The 21,185-nt window shown below is 41.5% G+C and overlaps 1 protein-coding gene across 1 annotated transcript in view; it reads right to left on the reverse strand.

Annotated features, from left to right (window-relative positions):
• The window catches only part of LOC135091220 (uncharacterized), a 61,436-nt gene that overhangs the window by 26,942 nt on the left and 13,309 nt on the right, over positions 1–21,185 (reverse strand). The window contains exons 5-6 of the mRNA XM_063988664.1: positions 20,779–20,937; positions 19,600–19,695 (exon numbers count right to left, since the gene is read on the reverse strand). Of these exons, the coding sequence (XP_063844734.1) occupies positions 19,600–19,695; positions 20,779–20,937 (255 nt within the window). The remainder of the gene's footprint in view (positions 1–19,599; positions 19,696–20,778; positions 20,938–21,185) is intronic.

The raw sequence follows: 21,185 nt of genomic DNA on the forward strand, positions 1-21,185 counted from the left end.
CCGGAAAGACTACGGTATTTGGCAGCCACTGAGCCCTTCCTGCATGAACCTCCCTTATGATGTCCCGCAGGAAAAGGCTGAGAGCAGGCCTGTGTGCGTGAATCTTGCCTGATGTGTACGTAGGAAGAACTCATCCTTGAAACTGTTAAAAGTGCTCGTGATTTTTTTTTGCCCCCCATGTATGCATTGCAAAGTGAGGTGTGGAGGTGATAAAGTCCGTAAATTTTTTCTCACGCGCGCACACGATATTTATTTTGCATGTACACACGATGGCAGCTGATATGTGGAGTTGACAAAGTGAACGTGTTACTTGTTTTTTACTCCGAAGAAACGGGCGGCAGGGGAGGGAAGGAAACCAAAAATAACTCTTCCCCCCGTGGTTCGAAAAATGTGGTCGTTTTTAGATGTGAGGATATTGCATTTATGGCTGTTCTGCTTACAGGGAAATGGCAATAGTTAAGAATACACAAAAATACCAGTTACGTTTTAATTCGTTGCGCGGAAAAGAAAGAATTTACAGTGGACAATTATTTTCATCACAAGTCTAATGTTCTTAATATGAACTCGGGTGAGGGGAAGAGGAGGCAGCGGCACCTGCAGATCTTCCACACACCTGCTGCCGCACTGACAACTCTATTGACACCTTGAATTTACGGCAGCAATCTTCCTTGGCGGAGTTTCAGAACAGCAACACGGGCAGGCCGACTTAAAGTTCAACCTTTCACCCCGCCAGCGCCGCCTTCTCCCGCGGCTCTCACCACAACTCCCCTGAAACTTGGATGGATGTTCGCTCGCAGAAACACTTTTCTCATTTTTCAGTACAATCAAATCCGTCACACGACTAAAAGGTTAATATTGATTGACAGCAATGATAAAGTTCCACTCCTTCATTTGACTCTTGGTGCCCGATGATAATATTTAGCGTTTTTCTGAAGTATACTCTGAAATATATTTTACATTTACGATGAAATTACACTCAATAAAGAGCTCCGTCACGCAACTAAAATGTTAATATTGATAGTAATAATAAATCTCCACTCCTTCATTTAACCCATAGTGCCTGTTGATAATATTTAACGTCTGCCTGAAGTATGCTCTTTTATTTGCATTTACGGTGAAAGAGCTTTGTATTGAATAGACGGTAACAGTAATAATAATGCTGATAAAGTTTCATTCCTCTTAAATGACAGTAGACAAAATCAGCAATCATTTTAAGTGTGCTCCTTTGTTTTCCTTTATGATCAAATCACACACAATTGAGTGCTTAGTATCGGAAAGCCCATAATGATAAACTCCCACTCCTCCATTCAACTCTTAACCCTTTAATTATGATACCATTTTTCCTACTACTTGTCCCTTATATAACTGTTACGTATCCTAGACCAGAAAAGACAAAACTAACCTTATATTCCCTTTTACTATGAGTCCATGCATACAACTTTTAACATGACAATGAACATTAGCAAGGGATGACCACAGCATTAAAAGAGTTAAGTGAACCAGAGAGAGATTTACCATCCGCTCTATGATAAATGCACATCCTCTTAGTGCTTCCCCTGAACGCTTATTTCCATTAGCGTGTTTAGGGCTTTGAATTTTTTATACGCTCGAACTCTCTCCTCACCTCGCGGCTTGGCAAATAGCGCGACACTCACCTGCCTCACCTGCCTCGCCTTTTAATTGGAATCTGATAAAAACAGGTGAGCGTCACGCCAGGTAGCGGTGAGTGCGTCCTCAGGGATCAGTAGAGGAGGTCGTGATGGGTGTGTGGGACGCGGGGCGGCCCGTAACGAGGGGCAAATGTGTAATTAGGTGAACAATTTGGCGGAGGTGCGAGGGAGTTGATGGAAATTGACCCTTACTGAAGCTATAACGTGATGGGGCGCCTCTAGGGGACTGTGTGTGTGTGTGTGTGTGTGTGTGTGTGTGTGTGTGTGTGTGTGTGTGTGTGTGTGTGTGTGTGTGCGCGCGCGCGTGCGTGTGTGTGAGTGAGCGTGTGATTTTCGTTTATTTAATATCGTTGTTTCATGTTTTTTTTTTCTTTTTTTGCAAGTTTAGATTTTTTTTAGGTGACATTTTTTCTTCCTCTTTTCCCTCCCCCTTCCCACCAATCTCTCTCTCTCTCTCTCTCTCTCTCTCTCTCTCTCTCTCTCTCTCTCTCTCTCTCTCTCTCTCTCTCTCTCTCTCTCTCTCTCTCATACCCGTCAGACACACACACCTGAACCTTTCCTCTCACACAATCCTCTGCGCAAACAAATCATCTCATTGGCTCGTGCTGCAAGTTGGCTCGGCGTGTGGGGTTATGATTGGTGGAGCCCTGGCCACACCATGTCTCCGGGAGCTCTCAACTTGTCCTAATCAAACTTGGCCAGACACAGAAGGAGCAGGAGCGGACCAAAGCCTCTCAGTCTTGACAATTTGATAAAGGATTCCTGAGTCTTGGAGAGAAATTTACTGTCATCCTCTTTTTTTTTTCTTTTTCATATAGTTCTCATAATTAAATTGCTCTGTTGGGGATGATTACTCTGCTTTGTGGATTATTTTTTTCATTGAACTTACGTAGATGGAAGTTAAATGTGTCCTTATTATGAAAATGAGTGTTTGAAACATTTCATAATGTCATCTTTTTCGTTTCCATGTAGTTATGATAATTGAATTGGTCTGTTAGAGGTAATTGTATTATTTCATAATGCTCGTATTGTTTTATCATTGAATATTTATGTGGTTAAATACGTTTCTGTGTAAAAAGACTTAAATGTAAAAAGTCATTCACATTGTTATTCGGTTTGTTTTCATAAAATTATTATAATTTAACAACCCATTAAAGAAAATTGCACGGTGGTAAAGATTATTGTTTTCTCATTGTTTTTTTGTAAGTTAAATGTTTTTTTTTTTTTTTTTGATAAAATGTGTAAAAAAAGATCTTTCATGGTGCTATCATCTATTTGGTATAGTTGTCTAATTTAGCGATGAAATATACTTTTTCTCTTAAGAATAACTCAAAAAATTCAATCTACCGGTGTCAAACAGTAAATAGAGACTGAATGATAGGAGGGAGTACAGATATAAACACAGAAACAGATGCGAGACAGTACCAAGTATAACAGACTTAACTTGGAATATTACCAGAGAGAGGAAGCGATCAGGTAAAATAAGATTTTTCTCTTTATAATAACAGTAACAATTGAATCTCGCAATGCCAACCAATAAACAGAGACTCCTCAACAACAACAAGTAGAGACAAGAACACGAAAATAAACATGAAACTAGACTTGGAATATCATGAGGAAAGAACAATCAGGTGAAATAAGGTTTTCTCGCGATGATAAATGTAAATATTAAATTTCGCAACGCCATTCGGTACAGAAAGTCATCAACAACAAGAAGTAGACACAAACTGAACCTGGAATATCATAGAGAGAGAAAACAATCAGATGAAATACATATATTCTCGTAATAATAACAGTAAAAACTAAACCTCGCTATGCCAACCAGTAAACAGACACAATAACACGAGAAAATATAAACCTAAACACGGAATTTGACGTGAGTTAACATCAAGCATGAGACTGACTGGACCTGGAATATCATAGACAGAAAACGATAAGATGAAATATTTATTCTCTCATAACAATAACATTAGAAATTGAACCTTGCTATGCCGAAAGAGACAATAACAAGAGGAAATGGAAACATAAACACGGAATTAGACGTAAGTTAACATCAAGCATGACATGGACTGGACTAGGAATATCATGAAGAAAGGGCGATCGGGTCGTGTCCTCCGATCAATACATGGCACAGAGACAGAGACAGACAGAGAGCCCCGTGCAGCTCTGGTGACAAGGGGGAGAGGGCCCTTCATCAACACCGCCATGCTAATTTGATATGTGAGAGAGAGAGAGAGAGAGAGAGAGAGAGAGAGAGAGAGAGAGAGAGAGAGAGAGAGAGAGAGAGAGAGAGATATTATCGTGAAAGTTTCTTATTCCACTCGTTTTTAGTTTTGTTTTTTTTCATTCAGAACCATGTAGGTATTAAGCAAATATACAAGTAAAACTTTTATATAAAAACCGGAGAGAGAGAGAGAGAGAGAGAGAGAGAGAGAGAGAGAGAGAGAGAGAGAGAGAGAGAGAGAGAGAGAGAGAGAGAGAGAGAGAGACGTCTGGGAGGAGCTGGAATTCAAAAGAGTAAATTGGTATCGCGGAGAAGGAAAGAGCGAGAGAGAGAGAGGGGAGGGAGGTAGACGCGGCGGAGATGGAGGACGTGATGGAGGGATACAGAGAGTGATGGAGATGGAGGGAAAGATATAGTGGGAGGGATGTTGGTGGTGGAGGGAGGCATGCACATACCTTCCGGAATCTTGTTTTGAAAGGTAACACACTCTGGAAACCCGTAATGTGGGAGAAAATATGGAGGAGAGACGCGTTTTGCCTGCGTGTCAAGATAGGTGGTGTTGAAGTTGTACGTATTTCGAGTTTTCTGGTATTATTAGCACGAAGTGGATGTGTGTTAAAAGCAGCAGTGGTGGTGGTGGTGGTGGTAGTAGTAATGGTAGTAGTGGTAGCTGTTGTTGTCTTTGTTGTTGTTGTTGTTGTTGTAGTAGTAGTTGTTATCGCTGTTGTGGTAGTAGTAGTTGTTGTAGTTGTTGCTTTTATTTGTGTAGTATTTTTAATTATTGGTATTATCGGCTTTATTATTATTATTATTATTATTATTATTATTATTATTATTATTATTATTATTATTATTATTATCCTCATCATTGCCATTGTATACAGATTGATAAAATATCATCATCATTATCACCATCGTCACCATCGGTTTCAGCTACTTATCAATTATCAGACTATGATATCGGAACTGAAGGAAATAAATTATTGCATATCCTGGTCTTTGGAGAATATCAAAAAAAAAATGAGAGGTGGAGAAAGAGAAAGAAGAGGAGGAGAAAGGAGCAAACGGAGAGAAAGGAGGAGAAAGAGGAGACGAGAGAAAGGAAACGGAGAAAGCGGAGACAAGAAAGGAGGAAGAAGAGAAGGCGCTGGCCGGAAGAAGTGGATGAGATGGCGAGAGAAGGGCAACGGGAAGGTCTAGCATTAACTTAAGCGGAAGGAAATCTCATCTCGATAGGAGAGGCGAGGAATAGGAGAGGCGGAAGTCAGGTGAGAAATCAGGTGTTGGAGGCCGTAGCGTCAGGTGTGATGGAGGGTAAGTGGCAACCAGGTGAAGGACGACACGGGAAGCAAAGGGAAATAGCGCCCCTTACTGCGCATAGACTAGCTAGAGGAAGGTATCACTCCACGCTGTACCCTGGTAATGTCCCTTGTTAGTGTAGGAATGTTCAGGGTTCGACGCCCGTTGTAGGAGTGCAGTTGCGCATCCAATCAGAGGAATAGATTCTTTTTTCAGTCCTGTTTCTCATTAAGAGCTAAGTGGTGAAGGATTCTGGGTGTGTGTGTGTGTGTGTGTGTGTAAGAGAAAGCGTTTCTATTTAGTCTCTCTCTCTCTCTCTCTCTCTCTCTCTCTCTCTCTCTCTCTCTCTCTCTCTCTCTCTCTCTCTCTCTCTCTCTCTCTCTCTCCAAAGCACTCACTCCAGTTTTTATATGCATATTGTATGACATATTTGTTTAATATTTAAAGGGTTCTGGGAGCAAACTTAAAAACAAGTGGCATAAGAGTCTTGCACGATAATCTGCTTTCTCTCTCTCTCTCTCTCTCTCTCTCTCTCTCTCTCTCTCTCTCTCTCTCTCTCTCTCTCTCTCTCTCTCTCTCTCATTTACTAATATTAAGGTTGTACACAATTAAAGCAAGAGAGAGAGAGAGAGAGAGAGAGAGAGAGAGAGAGAGAGAGAGAGAGAGAGAGAGAGAGAGAGAATATGTACTTGCATTTGTGTGTAGGTAAGCAACACCACAACACTGCCCGCCGCCACTACCAAGGGACGCCACAACTTCGTTTGGGGAGAAGTGGAAAAAAAACGCAGTGAATTTTAAACAAGACGTGAATATGAAGCCATTGGAGATAGACCCACATGGGAGAGGCAGGAGTGAGAGGGCGGCCAGGGAGGCTTTTGAAATAATGAGAGGGAGAGGGAAGGGGCCAAAGAACTGAGGCACAGACAGATGGATGGATATTTGTACCTGAATGGATACAGACGGATGGAAATACAAACAGTTGGAGATTGATGAATTTATATTAGATGGAAGGATAGGTTGCCGGGAGGGAAGAGAAAGAGAGGGAGAGAGCAAGGGAGTGAAACGTGGTAGAAATGTCAGGTGAATAGATTGAAAGGTAAATGAACAACTAAATAGATAAATAGATAAGATACATCGTAAAATTAGTGTTTGGTGAACTATCAAAATTTGCGGAATGCTTTAATAGATAGATGGCTAAACATACGAAAAAAACTGGCATTATATCTAAAAGAGTAAATAGACATATAGACACAAAACCGTGAGAAATTCTGGACATCTTGATAGGTAAATAGTAGAATAAATACTCTGATAAGCGATCGAATAAGTGTTTCATATGTAGGTCTACGTAGACAGAACAATAAATTCATAGACATTAATTTAAATAAATGGATCAACATATAATAAAAGTAAATGTGTGTATGTAGAAAAGTAAATGTGTGTATGTAGAGAGAAAGAGAGAAAGAGAGAGAGAGAGAGAGAGAGAGAGAGAGAGAGAGAGAGAGAGAGAGAGAGAGAGAGAGAGAGAGAGAGAGAGAGAGAGAGAGAGAGAGAAGAAACACACACAAATATATACCAAGAGAGAAAGAGAGGAAAGTAAAGAAAGGAAGAAAGATGTGATGAAAGAGGCAAATTGATTCCATGAAGAAGGAATTAATCTCCCAAAGAGCAGAGATAAAATACTGATCGAGGAGGAGGAGGAGGAAAAAGAGGAAAATACATCACAGGGGAAAAATGGAGAAAATGAAGAGTTACGAGACAAGGATGCTGAAAAAGAGAGAGTGAGAAGGAAAGGAGAAAGTGATGGGGAAAAGTATTGTTAATTCAACTGAGCGTGAAATATTATGTAATTAAATAAGGTGAATGCCACTTACCTAATTACTAGCAATATAAAGAGAGAGAGAGAGAGAGAGAGAGAGAGAGAGAGAGAGAGAGAGAGAGAGAGAGAGAGAGAGAGAGAGAGAGAGAGAGAGAGAGGAAAATAGTGTGTCGTATCTTTTAGTCAACTGCTTTTTCCTATTTTTTTGTTTTTTCTTTAATTTCCCCTGTTGTTTGTTTTGGTCGTTTTCTCTTAATAGTAGGAAAGTGCTCCCTTTTTCACCTGTCTACTTTTCATTTATTATTTCTTTTTTTTTCACTAAGATGGTGATATTACTTTCCTGTGTATCCTCTTAGCGTCCAGCCCCTCTCTCTCTTTTCAGTGTATAGTATCCTTTTACCTTCACCTTTTTTTTCACTAAATTTAACTTTTTTCTTTTTCTTCGTATTTTATTTTTCGTGTTGAGTATCTGATTATTTTTCTTTAGGGTGTTTTCTTTTAGTTTTTCTTTTATTTTTTTTCGGTTTTTCGTAAATGTTTTTGTTCTTCCATGATAACTTTTTAATTTGACTAATGATGTGTCTGTTTTTTCTTTTATGTTTTGCCCCTGCTCTCTCTCTCTCTCTCTCTCTCTCTCTCTCTCTCTCTCTCTCTCTCTCTCTCTCTCTCTCTCTCTCTCTCTCTCTCTCTCTCTCTCTCTCTCTCTACGACGCCAACATAAATACACACTTTTTTCACACTAACTTTGCAATGGGGACAAAATGACGTCATCAGTATGCATGCCTTGGCGAGTCTTTTTGATAATATCCTCCTGAAGCCATAAAGCGAAACTTCCCCTGAGTCATTGCTCGTTACTCGTATATCGTCGCTTACACCGACTGATCTTTTCGTCTCTCTCTCCATGTCTCTCGATATGCAGATGATGTAAGTGAACGGATAGTACTGGATGAATGGTGGTGTGTGTGTGTGTGTGTGTGTGTGTGTGTGTGTGTTTTAGGTAACAGCGTTTTATTAAGTAATTGTGACTCTCTCTCTCTCTCTCTCTCTCTCTCTCTCTCTCTCTCTCTCTCTCTCTCTCTCTCTCTCTCTCTCTCTCTCTCTCTCTCTCTCTCTCGTTTTCTTTTTATCAGTTTTTTTTTTAATATTTAGTGACAGACTGTGAACAGACGTTATTTTCTGAAATTTCGAAGTAATTCCGTGGTGTTAAATAATGATGATTTCAAGTAAATGTGATAATAATAAGTATTATTATTATTATTTTTTCAGGATTATTAACAGAGAAAGTCATTCTGTCTTATATATATATATATATATATACTATATATATATATAAATATATATATATAGATATATATATATATATATATATATATATATATATATATATATAATGTGTGTGTGATGTAAAATATTTATCATTGTACCTTATATATTTTGTTAGCCACTTTAAGTATAGTGACTAATTGTAAAACGCATATTATTTTGTCTGTTTTTTTTTTTTTTGTTCTGTTATTTTAAGTTATTTTACCCTTACAATAAATGCATTGTTCATGAGTAAGATTAACCAACTATTATTTTTTTCGTACTCTGTTTTTTTTCTGTTGTTCGCTTTTAGACAAATGAAATACTGTGAGCGAATATTAATTTTAATCAAAGTCGTTTTTATGAAGGGTGAAGGTGTTAAGCAAACTATGTAATTTTGTTAAGCTTATTCCTTAACTTTCTATTTTCATCTTCGCTTACTTCAAGTTTAGGAACAGGGCCGTGAGCGAATGTTATCTTTCATGTGCATTTTTTAAGTAACTGCCTGATTTTATGCAGTTCGTCTTTTGAATGGGTGGCGAAGCGTTACCATTATGCATCATTATTACCTTTACGAGGTGAACTATTGCCACCTCGCCACCTCATTATGCTCACGCTAATAAATCCACCTCAGAATTACCTCTCAGGTGTTTGTGATGAATCGAGCCATTTTGTGAGAACATGATCAAGTTGACTGTTTTAAATTTTCTCTTTTATAATGAATAGACATCGAGTAATTAATCTCTTATCTCGTTATACTATTTAATCGCTATATTTTGCACGAAGCTCTTTACGCTTTTGATAATGGTGAAGTTTATGATGGTCAAGTTTATGATCAATTACACAGAAAGGAGATCATTAATAAATATCAAGAGTTTGTGAGTTTAATGTATTTTAAGGTATTTTTGAGATCTCTCCTTTTGGTCATTAGAAAATACGTAGTTATTCCTTGTGAGGCTTGGGGAGTTTTCTTTTTTTTTTGTTGTTGTTACCTGAAAATAGGATAAGTTTCGAAGCTTTAAGTACTTTTCTCCTTTTTCCCTTGTTATTAGCAAAAAGAAAGTTTGAGTTTTAATCGTGTTTTGCTTTCAGTCTTTTATTAAATAAAAAAAAAGCAAGGCAATGTTTTATCTCCGTAAGAGATGTTTTAATATTTTATTATCTATATTCTCCTTACCTGCCTGGCTGTTATTTGTTCTTTATGCACGTGGTTCTTTCATTCATATACTTTTATTTATTTTTCATTGCCTGCATTGACATATTTAGTACTGTAGCTTTTACTATTCTCTTCTCTATGCCTTCATATTTTTACCAACTTTTTTCTTTTAAGCAATTCCTCATCAAATTGAAGTTCTTGATGTAATGTTCTTCCAGTGTTTAACTTATCTCACTGCGATAACTGATAATATTAAAAACCGGTGTACAAAATCTTTACAAGCCTCTAGATGGAAGAAATATAAGGAATCAAAAGAATGTTTTCAATATCTGGCCAGTGTCATGTTTAGATCTGGCTGTAGAATGTAAAGAAATGTTTCAGAGTAGTTTGTAGTAAAGGAAAGATGAGTCAAATAACAGTGAAAAGGTTAATCTGACTCTTTGTGTAAAGCTTTGTGTTGCAATGCCACCTTCATGATCAGGTCAAGTAGCGTAATGAAGTGCATGTATCACTGTCCCCCGAGGTGAAGTTCTAAGCTGCTCCTTGATAAACACAGACTTGTTATTTGCTCTCATGTCACCGTGATACCCAGGTCAGGCTACATAGTATGAGGTGTATGTCGCAAGTTGGATCATAGTGAAGTAGTCTCTTAATAAGGATACTTTGGAAGTTCTGGGAAGCAGGGATAGTTAGGGAGATCTCTGCAAGACTACGAAGAAAAGACATTCATTCGCATCATTGTTTCGAGTCACCTGAGCTTTATTAAGGTGCTAACAAAAAAAAAAAAGTTACGTGCCTTTCGTTTTCCGCGCGACCAACGTCCAAAGTAAACCCAATTTTGCTCGCCAATTTAAGGTGTTTGCCTGTCTCCGCACGCGCCTCTCCCTCTGTTTACTCCGCTCCTCTCGCTGAGTGATGATTTTAGGGCTTGATGCGATACCTGCGTCACCAGTCTCGTCACCAGCGCAATCACCATCACCACCCGCGGTCATATTCTCCTTGAAGGTTCTTTATACATCACTCTTCTCCTTTCTCATTTCGTCCTCCTCTTCCTCCTCCTCTTCCTCCTCCTCTTCCTCTTCACATTCACGGTCCAGGCATGTCCTTCCACCGTCCTTTTGCCGTCATGCTTTCATCCCGCCGCGTCTGGTCATCGGCCGCCCTTCTCTACCTAACCCTCACGGCGCCTACTCCTCCTACTCTTCCTCCTCTTCCTGCTCCTCCTCCTCCTCCTCCTCGACACACTTCCCTCCTATGCCGACTCTCAGTGAAGATCAATATGACACACTTGCACTGTTTCTGGTCCTCGCCACCTTGCATTCGCCCCCCGAATGTCCCACTTCCATGCAGACAAGGCTGTTTGAGCGAGTAATACCTGGGAATTCCTCGGCCTGGGAGTGTTTTTGGGCCTTTCGGAACAGTATTATGCCCCAGTGAAAGTGTAGGTCTTGCAAAAAACCACACGACCCATTATGGAGGTAGTGGTTGCTCGCGGCGACGACTGCAATATCAATCAGCAAGATGGTGTTTTCACGGGCACGTCTCCACCAGAAGAAGGAAGTGTAATATACCTGGAGATGGAACGGCTGGGAAAATGTGGGGAGTTGAGGGGGTTGAGGAAGAAAAGAGGGTGTTTTCCAGACGTCATTTTCGCCTCAGTGTTGCAGGACAGGAGTGCAGTGCGTCAATTTGGGACACTTGCTCTCTCTCTCTCTCTCTCTCTCTCTCTCTCTCTCTCTCTCTCTCTCTCTCTCTCTCTCGGTAATGCCTGTGAAGAACTTTTGGGAAATGTGGCTCTGCGGGTCCTTACTGTGAGTGGAGAAATGTTTAGGTATACGAGCTAGCGACGCGCGCGCGCGCGCGCACACACACACACACACACACACACACACACACACACACACACACACACACACACACACACACACACACACACACACACACACACACCCTTTACTAACTTCCCTCCTCGTAACTCACTCTAACCTGACACTTGATTGCTTGCAGGACAGTCTAGCTCTTTGTTCTTAATCAAATTTAGTTTCAGAGATTCTGGCTGGCCATTTATTACTTTTGCTCCCTCTACTTCCCAGTGTTTTCCCCTAAATGATGGACACTGGAGGGAAATACCTTCTCAAATGTATCCGTATGCCCTGTCATTTAATACCTTTCAATGTTTTCCCTTGAATAAGTGTGAGTGATAAATTGTAACTTTTTTTTTTCAGTTATGGGCTTCCTGTCAGCACTGAGCACTAAAAAATGGTTTGCACGGACGTAGAAAAGCAGCGGGATTAATTTTGTATTTTGTATCTACACAAATATTCAAGACACTTATTATATAATAATAAGTCAAAAATATTGTTGGTGATTATAAAAAATAAATGTATCTATCAGTGAGAGAAAAATATCTAAGGACCATATCTTATTTCTCAGATATTTAAAACAAAAAGCGAGAAACAAGATAGGGGAAAGCTGCAGAAGTGTCATATTGTAGCGTGAATATTGCGACACTAAATTACATAGGTGGACTGAGTATATGGCGGAGCTTTTACGGTAAATTATCACGCTTGTTGAACTTATATATAGATATCGAACTTTATATACATGTTAAGAGCGTTCCAGTGAAATATTCAAGAGGCAATTAAGTGCGTCAAAGGTTAGCAAACTTTTTGATTGTGACCTTTTACGTTCTGTACAGGTAGAAGATGAAATTAGGATGTCACTGCATATTACATAGACACTCCTGGACACCGAACATCAATCTGGAATACGCGATCACAAACGCTACCAATCCTTCATGTGTCTGTGAATGTTGGCACAGAGACGTGTAATCAAACTGCCTGAATGGGAGAAAGTAAAGGATCTGCTAGTGTTTGTTATCTGTCGTGTTCTATTCCTGTCACCTTTAGTTTTCGAAATGTTGACGTGACTTTGTATAGAAAACGCACAAAATTATCCCTTCCAAACACGCACGCACACACACACACACACAAACAAACACACACACACACACACACACACACACACACACACACACACACACACACACACACACACACACACACACACACACACACACACACGTAAAAAAATCTCACACCTGACTCGCCACGTTTAATATTGTCCAAGGGGGAGACTGATTTCTAACACGACCTTATCACCAAGATAACTATCACTAATCTGACCTTTACCAGTTCAGACAGAAGGCTTATTTGAACCAATATAACCGTTAATTCTTTCCTCCAGCACCAATTTATATAATCAGGACTCTCTTGTCACCTTTATTTTACGAAAGCGGATTGTAGGTTCCGTAAGACGTATGTATATTATGTTTATCTGTGAATCGTGACCAGTTGTTCCCGCTGAGTTATGTAATATGAGAGTGACGCCTCAAGTTTTGACTCATCGACTTGGTTCGTTGTGGTGGAAAATGATTGACACGCTGCACCGCGTGTCCATCCATTATATTCTGATTTCTCTTCCCATAACCTTCCACCTTATGACTCTTGTGTGTGTGTGTGTGTGTGTGTGTGTGTGTGTGTGTGTGTGTGTGTGTGTGTGTGTGTTTGTGTTTGTGTGTGTGTGTGTGTGTGTTTTGTGCGCGCATGTGTGTGTAGTACCCACGCTGTTCCACCTCTTCTACGAATGTGTGTGTGTGTATGATTCATCTACGGTCGTCTGCTGGTCACCCAGTCAGCCGTTCCCCTAGGAAAAGAGCTCAGAGCTTATAGTGACCGTTCTTTGTGTAGGACTGAGACCAGTGACACACCACACACCGGGACAGCGAGGTCACAACCCCTCGGGTTACATCCCGTACTTGCTGCTAGGTGAATAGGGGCTACACATTATAAGAGGTTCGCCCATTTGCCTCGCCGCGCCCGTGTGTGTATGTGTGTGTGTGTGTGTGTGTGTGTGTGTGTGTGTGTGTGTGTGTGTGTGTGAACGTGTTTGAACCTGTACCTGAGTGCTCCCCTCAAACGCTCTACTCGGAAATCTAATCACGTAGGGAACAAATTTCATCGAGTGAGATACAGCACATCAGAGACTCGACGCATCACAGGGGAAACCCTAAAAAAATAACCGATAGAGGACGCAGCAGGTGCCCATAAACGTCACCCGATATACGAGACAGAGAGGAAGGGAGAAAAAGGGTGGAAAAAGTTAGCCATTGCCTTCCCAAAGGAACCACGAGCAGCTGAGACGCAGAGGAGACAGAACAGTGGAAAAAGCAGAAGTCGAGGCTGGGGAATCAGGACGATCAGCTTATAGGAGGAACAATCATGGATAGAATATATGGAGGTTTCTTGGTAATCCTTCTGCGCCTCCTTCAGATTCATGGCCACGCACCAGGCAGTTTTATCGACGTGGAGGAAAATTGGAAGGATTTTTTCGACCAGTAATCTAAAAGCAGTTTGTTTATAAAGGTTGGTTAATAAAAGGAATTTTGATGGTAGAGAGAGAGAGAGAGAGAGAGAGAGAGAGAGAGAGAGAGAGAGAGAGAGAGAGAGAGAGAGAGAGAGAGAAAATACATGTACCTGGAGCTGATACCAGAGCGTGTGCATGGGTGTATGAAATTACTCTGCATGACTATTTGATTTGATGTATGGGGCGCAGCGGGAACCAGCGGGCGCCTCACTCACTCTGAAGGGTGCCCAATAACTACTCCATACCACTCCATAGGAAGAGAAGGGCTGATGGATACTAGGGATTCAAATGGCATCTTAAATACACTTCCATTAGCAGAGTTACGTGCGATCCTCTTACAACTTGGATTTAGATTATGTAAGAGAATAATGTATCTGTAATTCTCATAAAATCCAGTGTTGGAAAGTACACATGAACCGCTGAAACCTGGGGATTGTATTAATACTCGTGTAATGCGTGAATGTTTGATAGTGTCCCGTGATCACAGGAGAGAGAGAGAGAGAGAGAGAGAGAGAGAGAGAGAGAGAGAGAGAGAGAGAGAGAGAGAGAGAGAGAGAGAGAGAGAGAGAGAGAGATCCGTTAGTCTCGTATATTCATTACAGATTCAAGTTAGGTTACGTTGAGTTAAATCAGAGAGAGAGAGAGAGAGAGAGAGAGAGAGAGAGAGAGAGAGAGAGAGAGAGAGAGAGAGAGAGAGAGAGAGAGAGAGAGAGAGAGTTTACTTAATCGTTTACTAATGATTTTAGTTAGGTAATGTTAGGTGACCTTGGGTTAGGTTAGGTTAGATTAGCTTAGAGAAATCGTGATACATCAGCCAGTTTACTATTAGGTTAGGTTAGAGAAATATATCCGTAAAACATACACCAGTATAGTTATTTGAAGTTTAGAAGCCACGAAGATTCCGCCAACTGATATCCCGGTTATTTAATGCAAGCGGGGCGCGTGTCAAAACTTGGGAGGATAGCTTGATGTGAGGAGAAGCAGTACCACCACCACCACTGCTTTCTCCCTCACCCCCTCTCCCTCCCCCCTTCTCCTTCCCTCTCCCTTTCCTTCACTAGTTTAAAGTATTCCAGAAAATTTTGCCGAGAGCCGCTTTTTTTTCGGTCAGGTTTCTGGGAATAAACTTTCTTATCGCGGCCAGGTGTGGGTGTAGAGGTTTGCTGCTCCACGTGTATTTCATCGGTCGCCCGCTGGAGATGTTGGCGTGAAGTTATTGGCGTGAAGCGTGCGTGGGTTGGTGCTCTACGTTCGCTCTTCGCTCCCTGCCTGGTCTCCCATTGTGGAAATACCGGAAATAAAACCTATTTCCTGATGGGGGCTTGGATTTCTATATTTATTTATTTATTTGGTTGTTTGTTTTATGTATTTATGTATTTATTTATTTGTTTGCTTATTTATGTATGTGTGTATTTATGTATTTACTTAAGTCCTGAATTATTTGTGTATTTATTTACTCGGGTATGTATTTATTTATCTGTTTATTTGTTCATTTCGATATTTATTTATTCATTTACTTATTGATTTATCTATGTATTTATTACGTGCTAAGGAGTTCAACTTATGACAAAATAAATTACAAAGCCCCTTCAATAAGACCTTCCCTGAAACATATCTAATGCAGAATCCCAAAAAACTATTTGCGCCTTTTTTTTTTTCCTTTCTCTTTCTATTTTTGAGGAATGTTGATGCGCCAAGCTCTGATGTCCGTGTTTGCATTTTTTACTTGTCTTTTTGTTATTTGTGTTTACATTCTGTGTTTTGTGGGGATTTGGTGTGACTGTTGTGCGTTTCCATGCCACAGGTCGTCACATGAATGGGTAGAAGTGTGTGTGTGTGTGTGTGTGTGTGTGTGTGTGTGTGTGTGTGCACCAGCCATTTTTCCAGCTTTCCAGCGAATATTTATACTCTGTGAAAGCCTCGCAAAGCTCCCCAGTCGCCTTGAAAGTTTTGGAAATAAATTATGCTGAAATGGAAAGTTACTCGGAAATATAAGTCTTGGCGGCATGGGGAACCCCGGACTAGTGAACTGAGCACTCACCTGGCGCCCAACTCCTAGGTGCTCGTAATTGGCTCGGCACCGGGAAAAAAAGATCATGCACCAGCTTTCATTAATTGGCCCTGCGTGAAAAAAGGGATCCTGCCGAAGCTCTCCTAAATAAACACAAAAGTCATTATTTTTATCCAATAATGAGCAATACTGCCTGCCTACCGCAGCTCCCCACGCCGCCATTGCCCTAAATACTGCCTTCCTCCCCCTTCTCGATCCCTTCCTGCCTTTTCCAGCCGGGAATCACCAGTAAAATTCCGGTGATGGTGATGCGTCCCGCCCGTGATGGGTATTTGCCTTAAACCGCATCCAAATCTTGCCCTCCAGGCACAGTGTTCCTTCCTGCCGCGCCTTGTTTTACGCCGCCCCCCCTCCTTCGTAATGCATCGCCCTGGAGACGAGGTGCGTACACGAGAGAGAGAGAGAGAGAGAGAGAGAGAGAGAGAGAGAGAGAGAGAGAGAGAGAGAGAGAGAGAGAGAGAGAGAGAGAGAGAGTGTATATGGCCGCTGTGAGTTTGCTTGGGTCCTCATCTGCGTCCGCCGTAACGCGGTGCTGGAAGTTCGTGCGCTTCCCTCACACCCCCTAACACCACCACCACTGTCACCACCACCACCACCACCACTATCACCTCATGCCACCCTGCCATAGTCTTCGCTCCGTAAGCGGTCTTGTAGCTCGTTTTCTGTTGCCTTCCTTCTCTCTCGGCTGATCCTATCTTAGGTCTTTGTTGTTTAGGATGCTTCTCTGTTTTTGGAAGAGTGCATATATATATATATATATATATATATATATATATATATATATATATATATATATATATATATATATATATATATATATATATATATATATATATATATATATATATATATACAAAGCATCCTCGATATCGTGCAGGGTTAGTCAGATATATGGATGGGTGGATGGCCAACAAATCCTGCCATAGACTCGTCTTATGGGAATCTATTTCAGTATAGGGTTATTGTTACGGCTTTCGGAAATGATGGCACAAGAATATGGTGTAGGGATAAAGTGCCTAGTGTATGCTGTGTGTGTGTGTGTGTGTGTGTGTGTGTGTGTGTGTGTGTGTGTGTGTGTGTCTGTGTGTCTGGGTGTGTGGGTGTGTGGATGAGGCAGCAGGTGCAGCCTCCCCGCCAGGAGTGGGCGCCGAGCCTCGTGCCGCCGCTCGCCGCGCCACCCTCAAGCCGTATTACCGCGACTCTCATCCCGAGCTGCCGTGGCCTCAAAAAAACTCGGTGAAGTGTTGACTGCAATGGCAACACAATGGCGCCACAATACTAGCTCGCCGCTGGGATAGACAGCACACACCTGCGCCGCCACACACAATACATCCTCAGACTTGTTACTCAATTGTAGGCGTGTTATGGTGAACGTGTGTGTGTGTGTGTGTGTGTGTGTGTGTGTGTGTATGTGTGAGTGGGGATGGGTGTCAGGCAGTGGTGGCCGCCCCGACATCATGACCAGCGGGGTTTAATGAGAGTGTATGGCAATATTTCGTGCATGTGTGTAATTGCAAACAAATATTTTGGGCGTCATCGTGTTTAATATGGACGAGGATGTTAGGGACTGATTGGACGACTGTAATCATGAGTGTTGTGCTTCATCTGTGTTTCGTTAACATTATTGTTGTCTGTGAATACGCATGCATGTGAAGCGTTGAAATGCTTGATTTGTAATGAACATGAAAATTAATTCAATCTTACTTCGATTCATTAAATAAGAAAGAACTGAAGAGTTTAGGAAATATTGGTTTATGATTTTTATTGCATGTCAGTTTTTTTTTTCTATTAACTTTTGATTAGTAATCGAAGGTAGTATATTGCTTAATGATTAACTGTTCATGTTATTGACTTTGATTTATTCATCTTCATTGTTAAAAAAAATTACCGTTAAATCAATGAGTGTGCTTGGCGTCACCTTCATTAAGTCATGCACACAACTGCACTTCAATATTTTCAGTCCAAGAGTCATTACACACTGGTTTCTCGCAACGTGACATTTTCTTTCAGCAAAACATCTGCAGTGTCCGGAATTCGCACTGCTAAATTAATATAGGGCCAAACCATGAGAGAGAGAGAGAGAGAGAGAGAGAGAGAGAGAGAGAGAGAGAGAGAGAGAGAGAGAGAGAGAGAGAGAGAGAGAGAGCAGCTGGTGATCGAACCCCTGGCCTGACACTCAACGTACACGACACCTTGCCAATCAGCGCATAATCATCAGCGTGGCCTGTGTGCTGTGTCATCGACCTTGACTGTCCCGCCGATACACACTGTCTGCGCTGAGCGGCTGACATGAATTTGATGTAATTGATGGGAGGAAGTGACAGGCGGGGATGAATTGCCCTGAAGTGTGGCGACAGCTTATCCCTCGCCTTGAACCAGAGTGTTGACCTTGACAAGTGGATTTAGCAGATACGGAGCACGGAGGCATGGACGGCAGATGAACAGACGGAAGGATGGATTAGATTTGCTGTGGTGGCTTGGAATAGACGGGTAGCGAACTGAGAGGAAGATGGGTAAAAGGTGTTTGTGTTGCATGAAAGATTAAAAAACGTAAGGAAAGCTGCAACATGTATACGTAGCAGTGTTTGTGTAAAATATACCTACCAGTACCCGCCTATCATCCCTGCTCACACTGCGCCTTATTGGTCAGATTCATGGATATTGTTGTTTATGATAATGATGACAGCTGTCCTCTGACCTTGATGAGTTGCAATAAACAACTGCCATTGATGAGCACTGAAAGGTGATCGTTAATGAAGTTCATAATAGTGAACTAGATAAACACACGCAATACATATACTGTGCCTAGATTCACCTGAGATTTAGCGCCACCTAACCACCTGCTGTAGTTATTTTTTCCCTTCCGGATTTTGTATATAACATTTTTTTACGCGTGAAGGAAGTCGGTCATCGGCGCAGAAGCGAAGTAAAAATAGAATCGTCCTGATGGAAATTCAATGAATAAGTACATATAAGTGTGTGTGTGTGTGTGTGTGTGTGCTCACAGTTATACATTTTACATGCACAATGTATGTAAATATTGTCGTTTTCACTCGACATCAGCAGAGGCAGCTGTGTGCCGAGTATTGACACACTGCGTAACAAAACAGCACCGGCACCACCACCACCACCACCACCACCACCGCCCCATCCACCACTAACAACCATCACCACGGTCGCCGCCACCACTAACCACCACCACCACCACCATCACCACCAACAACAACAACAACAGCAACAACAGCAACAGCAATAACCACGTCCACCACCACCACCACCACCAACAACAACAACAACAACAACAACAACAACAACAAACAGGAATACTGACACTCACCAACAACAATAAAAAATATAACTATACGTAAACAAATTTATAAGTTAACTTATCTTGAAAAAAAAAAACATAAGCATTGAAAGGATGTGATATTGATAAGTCATATGAGAGAGTGATAAGTCATATGAGAGAGAGAGAGAGAGAGAGAGAGAGAGAGAGAGAGAGAGAGAGAGAGAGAGAGAGAGAGAGAGAGAGAGAGAGAGAGAAAATCTATATATTAATCTTTACATTCATGAGAAAATGCCCCCTCTACACACACACACACACACACACACACACACACGTGCGCAAACACTCACCCAATGCACGTAGTTGATGGAGAAGCGGTCGTCACTGGAGTGTGTGTGCAGACCCACCGTCAGGAGCTGGTAGTCCCTCTTCCTGATCCAAGACACCTGCAGAGCACACAGACGATCATGGTCTTAGCACGCGAGTGTGTGTGTGTGTGTGTGTGTGTGTGTGTCTAGACGAGTGTTATTGTTCGCTTAACGGGCTTTGGTTGATGGCGCGCAGTAAATCCATGTCACTGTTGCCTAAGCTATTGTTATGTATCGTAAGCACATTGTTAAGGCCATTAGAAGGTGCTCGAACGTCTTGCAGTTTAAGTTGCTACCCAAGGACTTTACTATTGACCCACTGTGACCTAGTTGTCTTAGATGTATGCATGTAATATGTTGTTGTTTGAAACTGCATATATTTCTGCGTAAATATATGCTAAACAATCACTACGAAAACTCCATTGATAATTGTTAGTTCCCTCATAAAAAAAAAAAAATAAAAATAAAAATATAATTAATAGGTAAATACAAACGGGTAATTATATATCCTAAGCGAGTACTCCTTCAGTAAGTGCAATAAACTCACAGAAAAGTTCCTAGAGTCACCATGTTTTTTGCGTTATATTCACATGTGTTAAAGCAGCCCGTGTTTGTGGAGGCCGAGGCTGATGAGACAAGGACTCCTGCACTAATGCCACTCAGAGGATGGATGCGGTGGGCAGCCTCGCCTCCACTCGCCGCCTGCGCCATCACGAGTGACTTAGTAACTTGTTTACCTCACCAATCATCGTATTGGAAGCCATGGCGTTCCTTGTTTCTCAGTGTTTGCCTCAGAGCAGCGTATTCTTAAAAATCTGGTGAATATTTAGTGTTTTATTTTTAACAGGTTCTAGTGGAAGTTAGAGTTTTTAAGGGTGTGTAGTTTTTAAGGGGTTTAGATTCATGTCAGTGGGGAAAAGACTTATGAGAACAAGACTAATATATGAGTGGCTTTTGAAAATAGTCTTAATAACAAACTCAGACCCATGAAAATTCAATAAATCATCGCTGTATCCTTTAAAAAATTACTCGATTAGAGAACAAAAGCGTTTAAGAATACGGGCGAGAGATCAACACAACCTCAGTCACATCAAAGTACCGACACTTCCCTACAGGTGCTTCAGATCTTAAGATAACTCGCTGACAACCTCCGTCACTTACCAGGCCGCCAGTCGCACTTGAGGTCTTGCAGTGAAGAATGACGGACGCTCCCACTTGTGCTGTCACGATGCTGTTGTTTTGAGTCACGAATCTGTCGCCGTCTGCCTTCGCGCGCGCCTGTCCCCCCGAGCTCCAGCTGGTTCGTGTTGGTCCATTGCGCTGCGGGAGAGAGAAGGTGTTAAGTGTTTCGCCCCCGTCAGGTTACGTTAAGTGTTTCTAAGTCTTGAGGTCACCGTCCAGGGAAGTGTAGAACGTGTTGGTAACGATTGAAATATAGAGTAATATATGTGTGTGTGTGTGTGTGTGTGTGTGTGTGTGTGTGTGTGTGTGTGTATGCGCGCGCGCGTGCGTGCGTGTGTTGTATTCCCTCGCCTTTGTACTCCACCACTCTCTCTCTCTCTCTCTCT

The sequence above is a fragment of the Scylla paramamosain genome, chromosome 37 (assembly GCF_035594125.1).
Source record: "Scylla paramamosain isolate STU-SP2022 chromosome 37, ASM3559412v1, whole genome shotgun sequence".
NCBI lineage: Eukaryota > Metazoa > Arthropoda > Malacostraca > Decapoda > Portunidae > Scylla > Scylla paramamosain.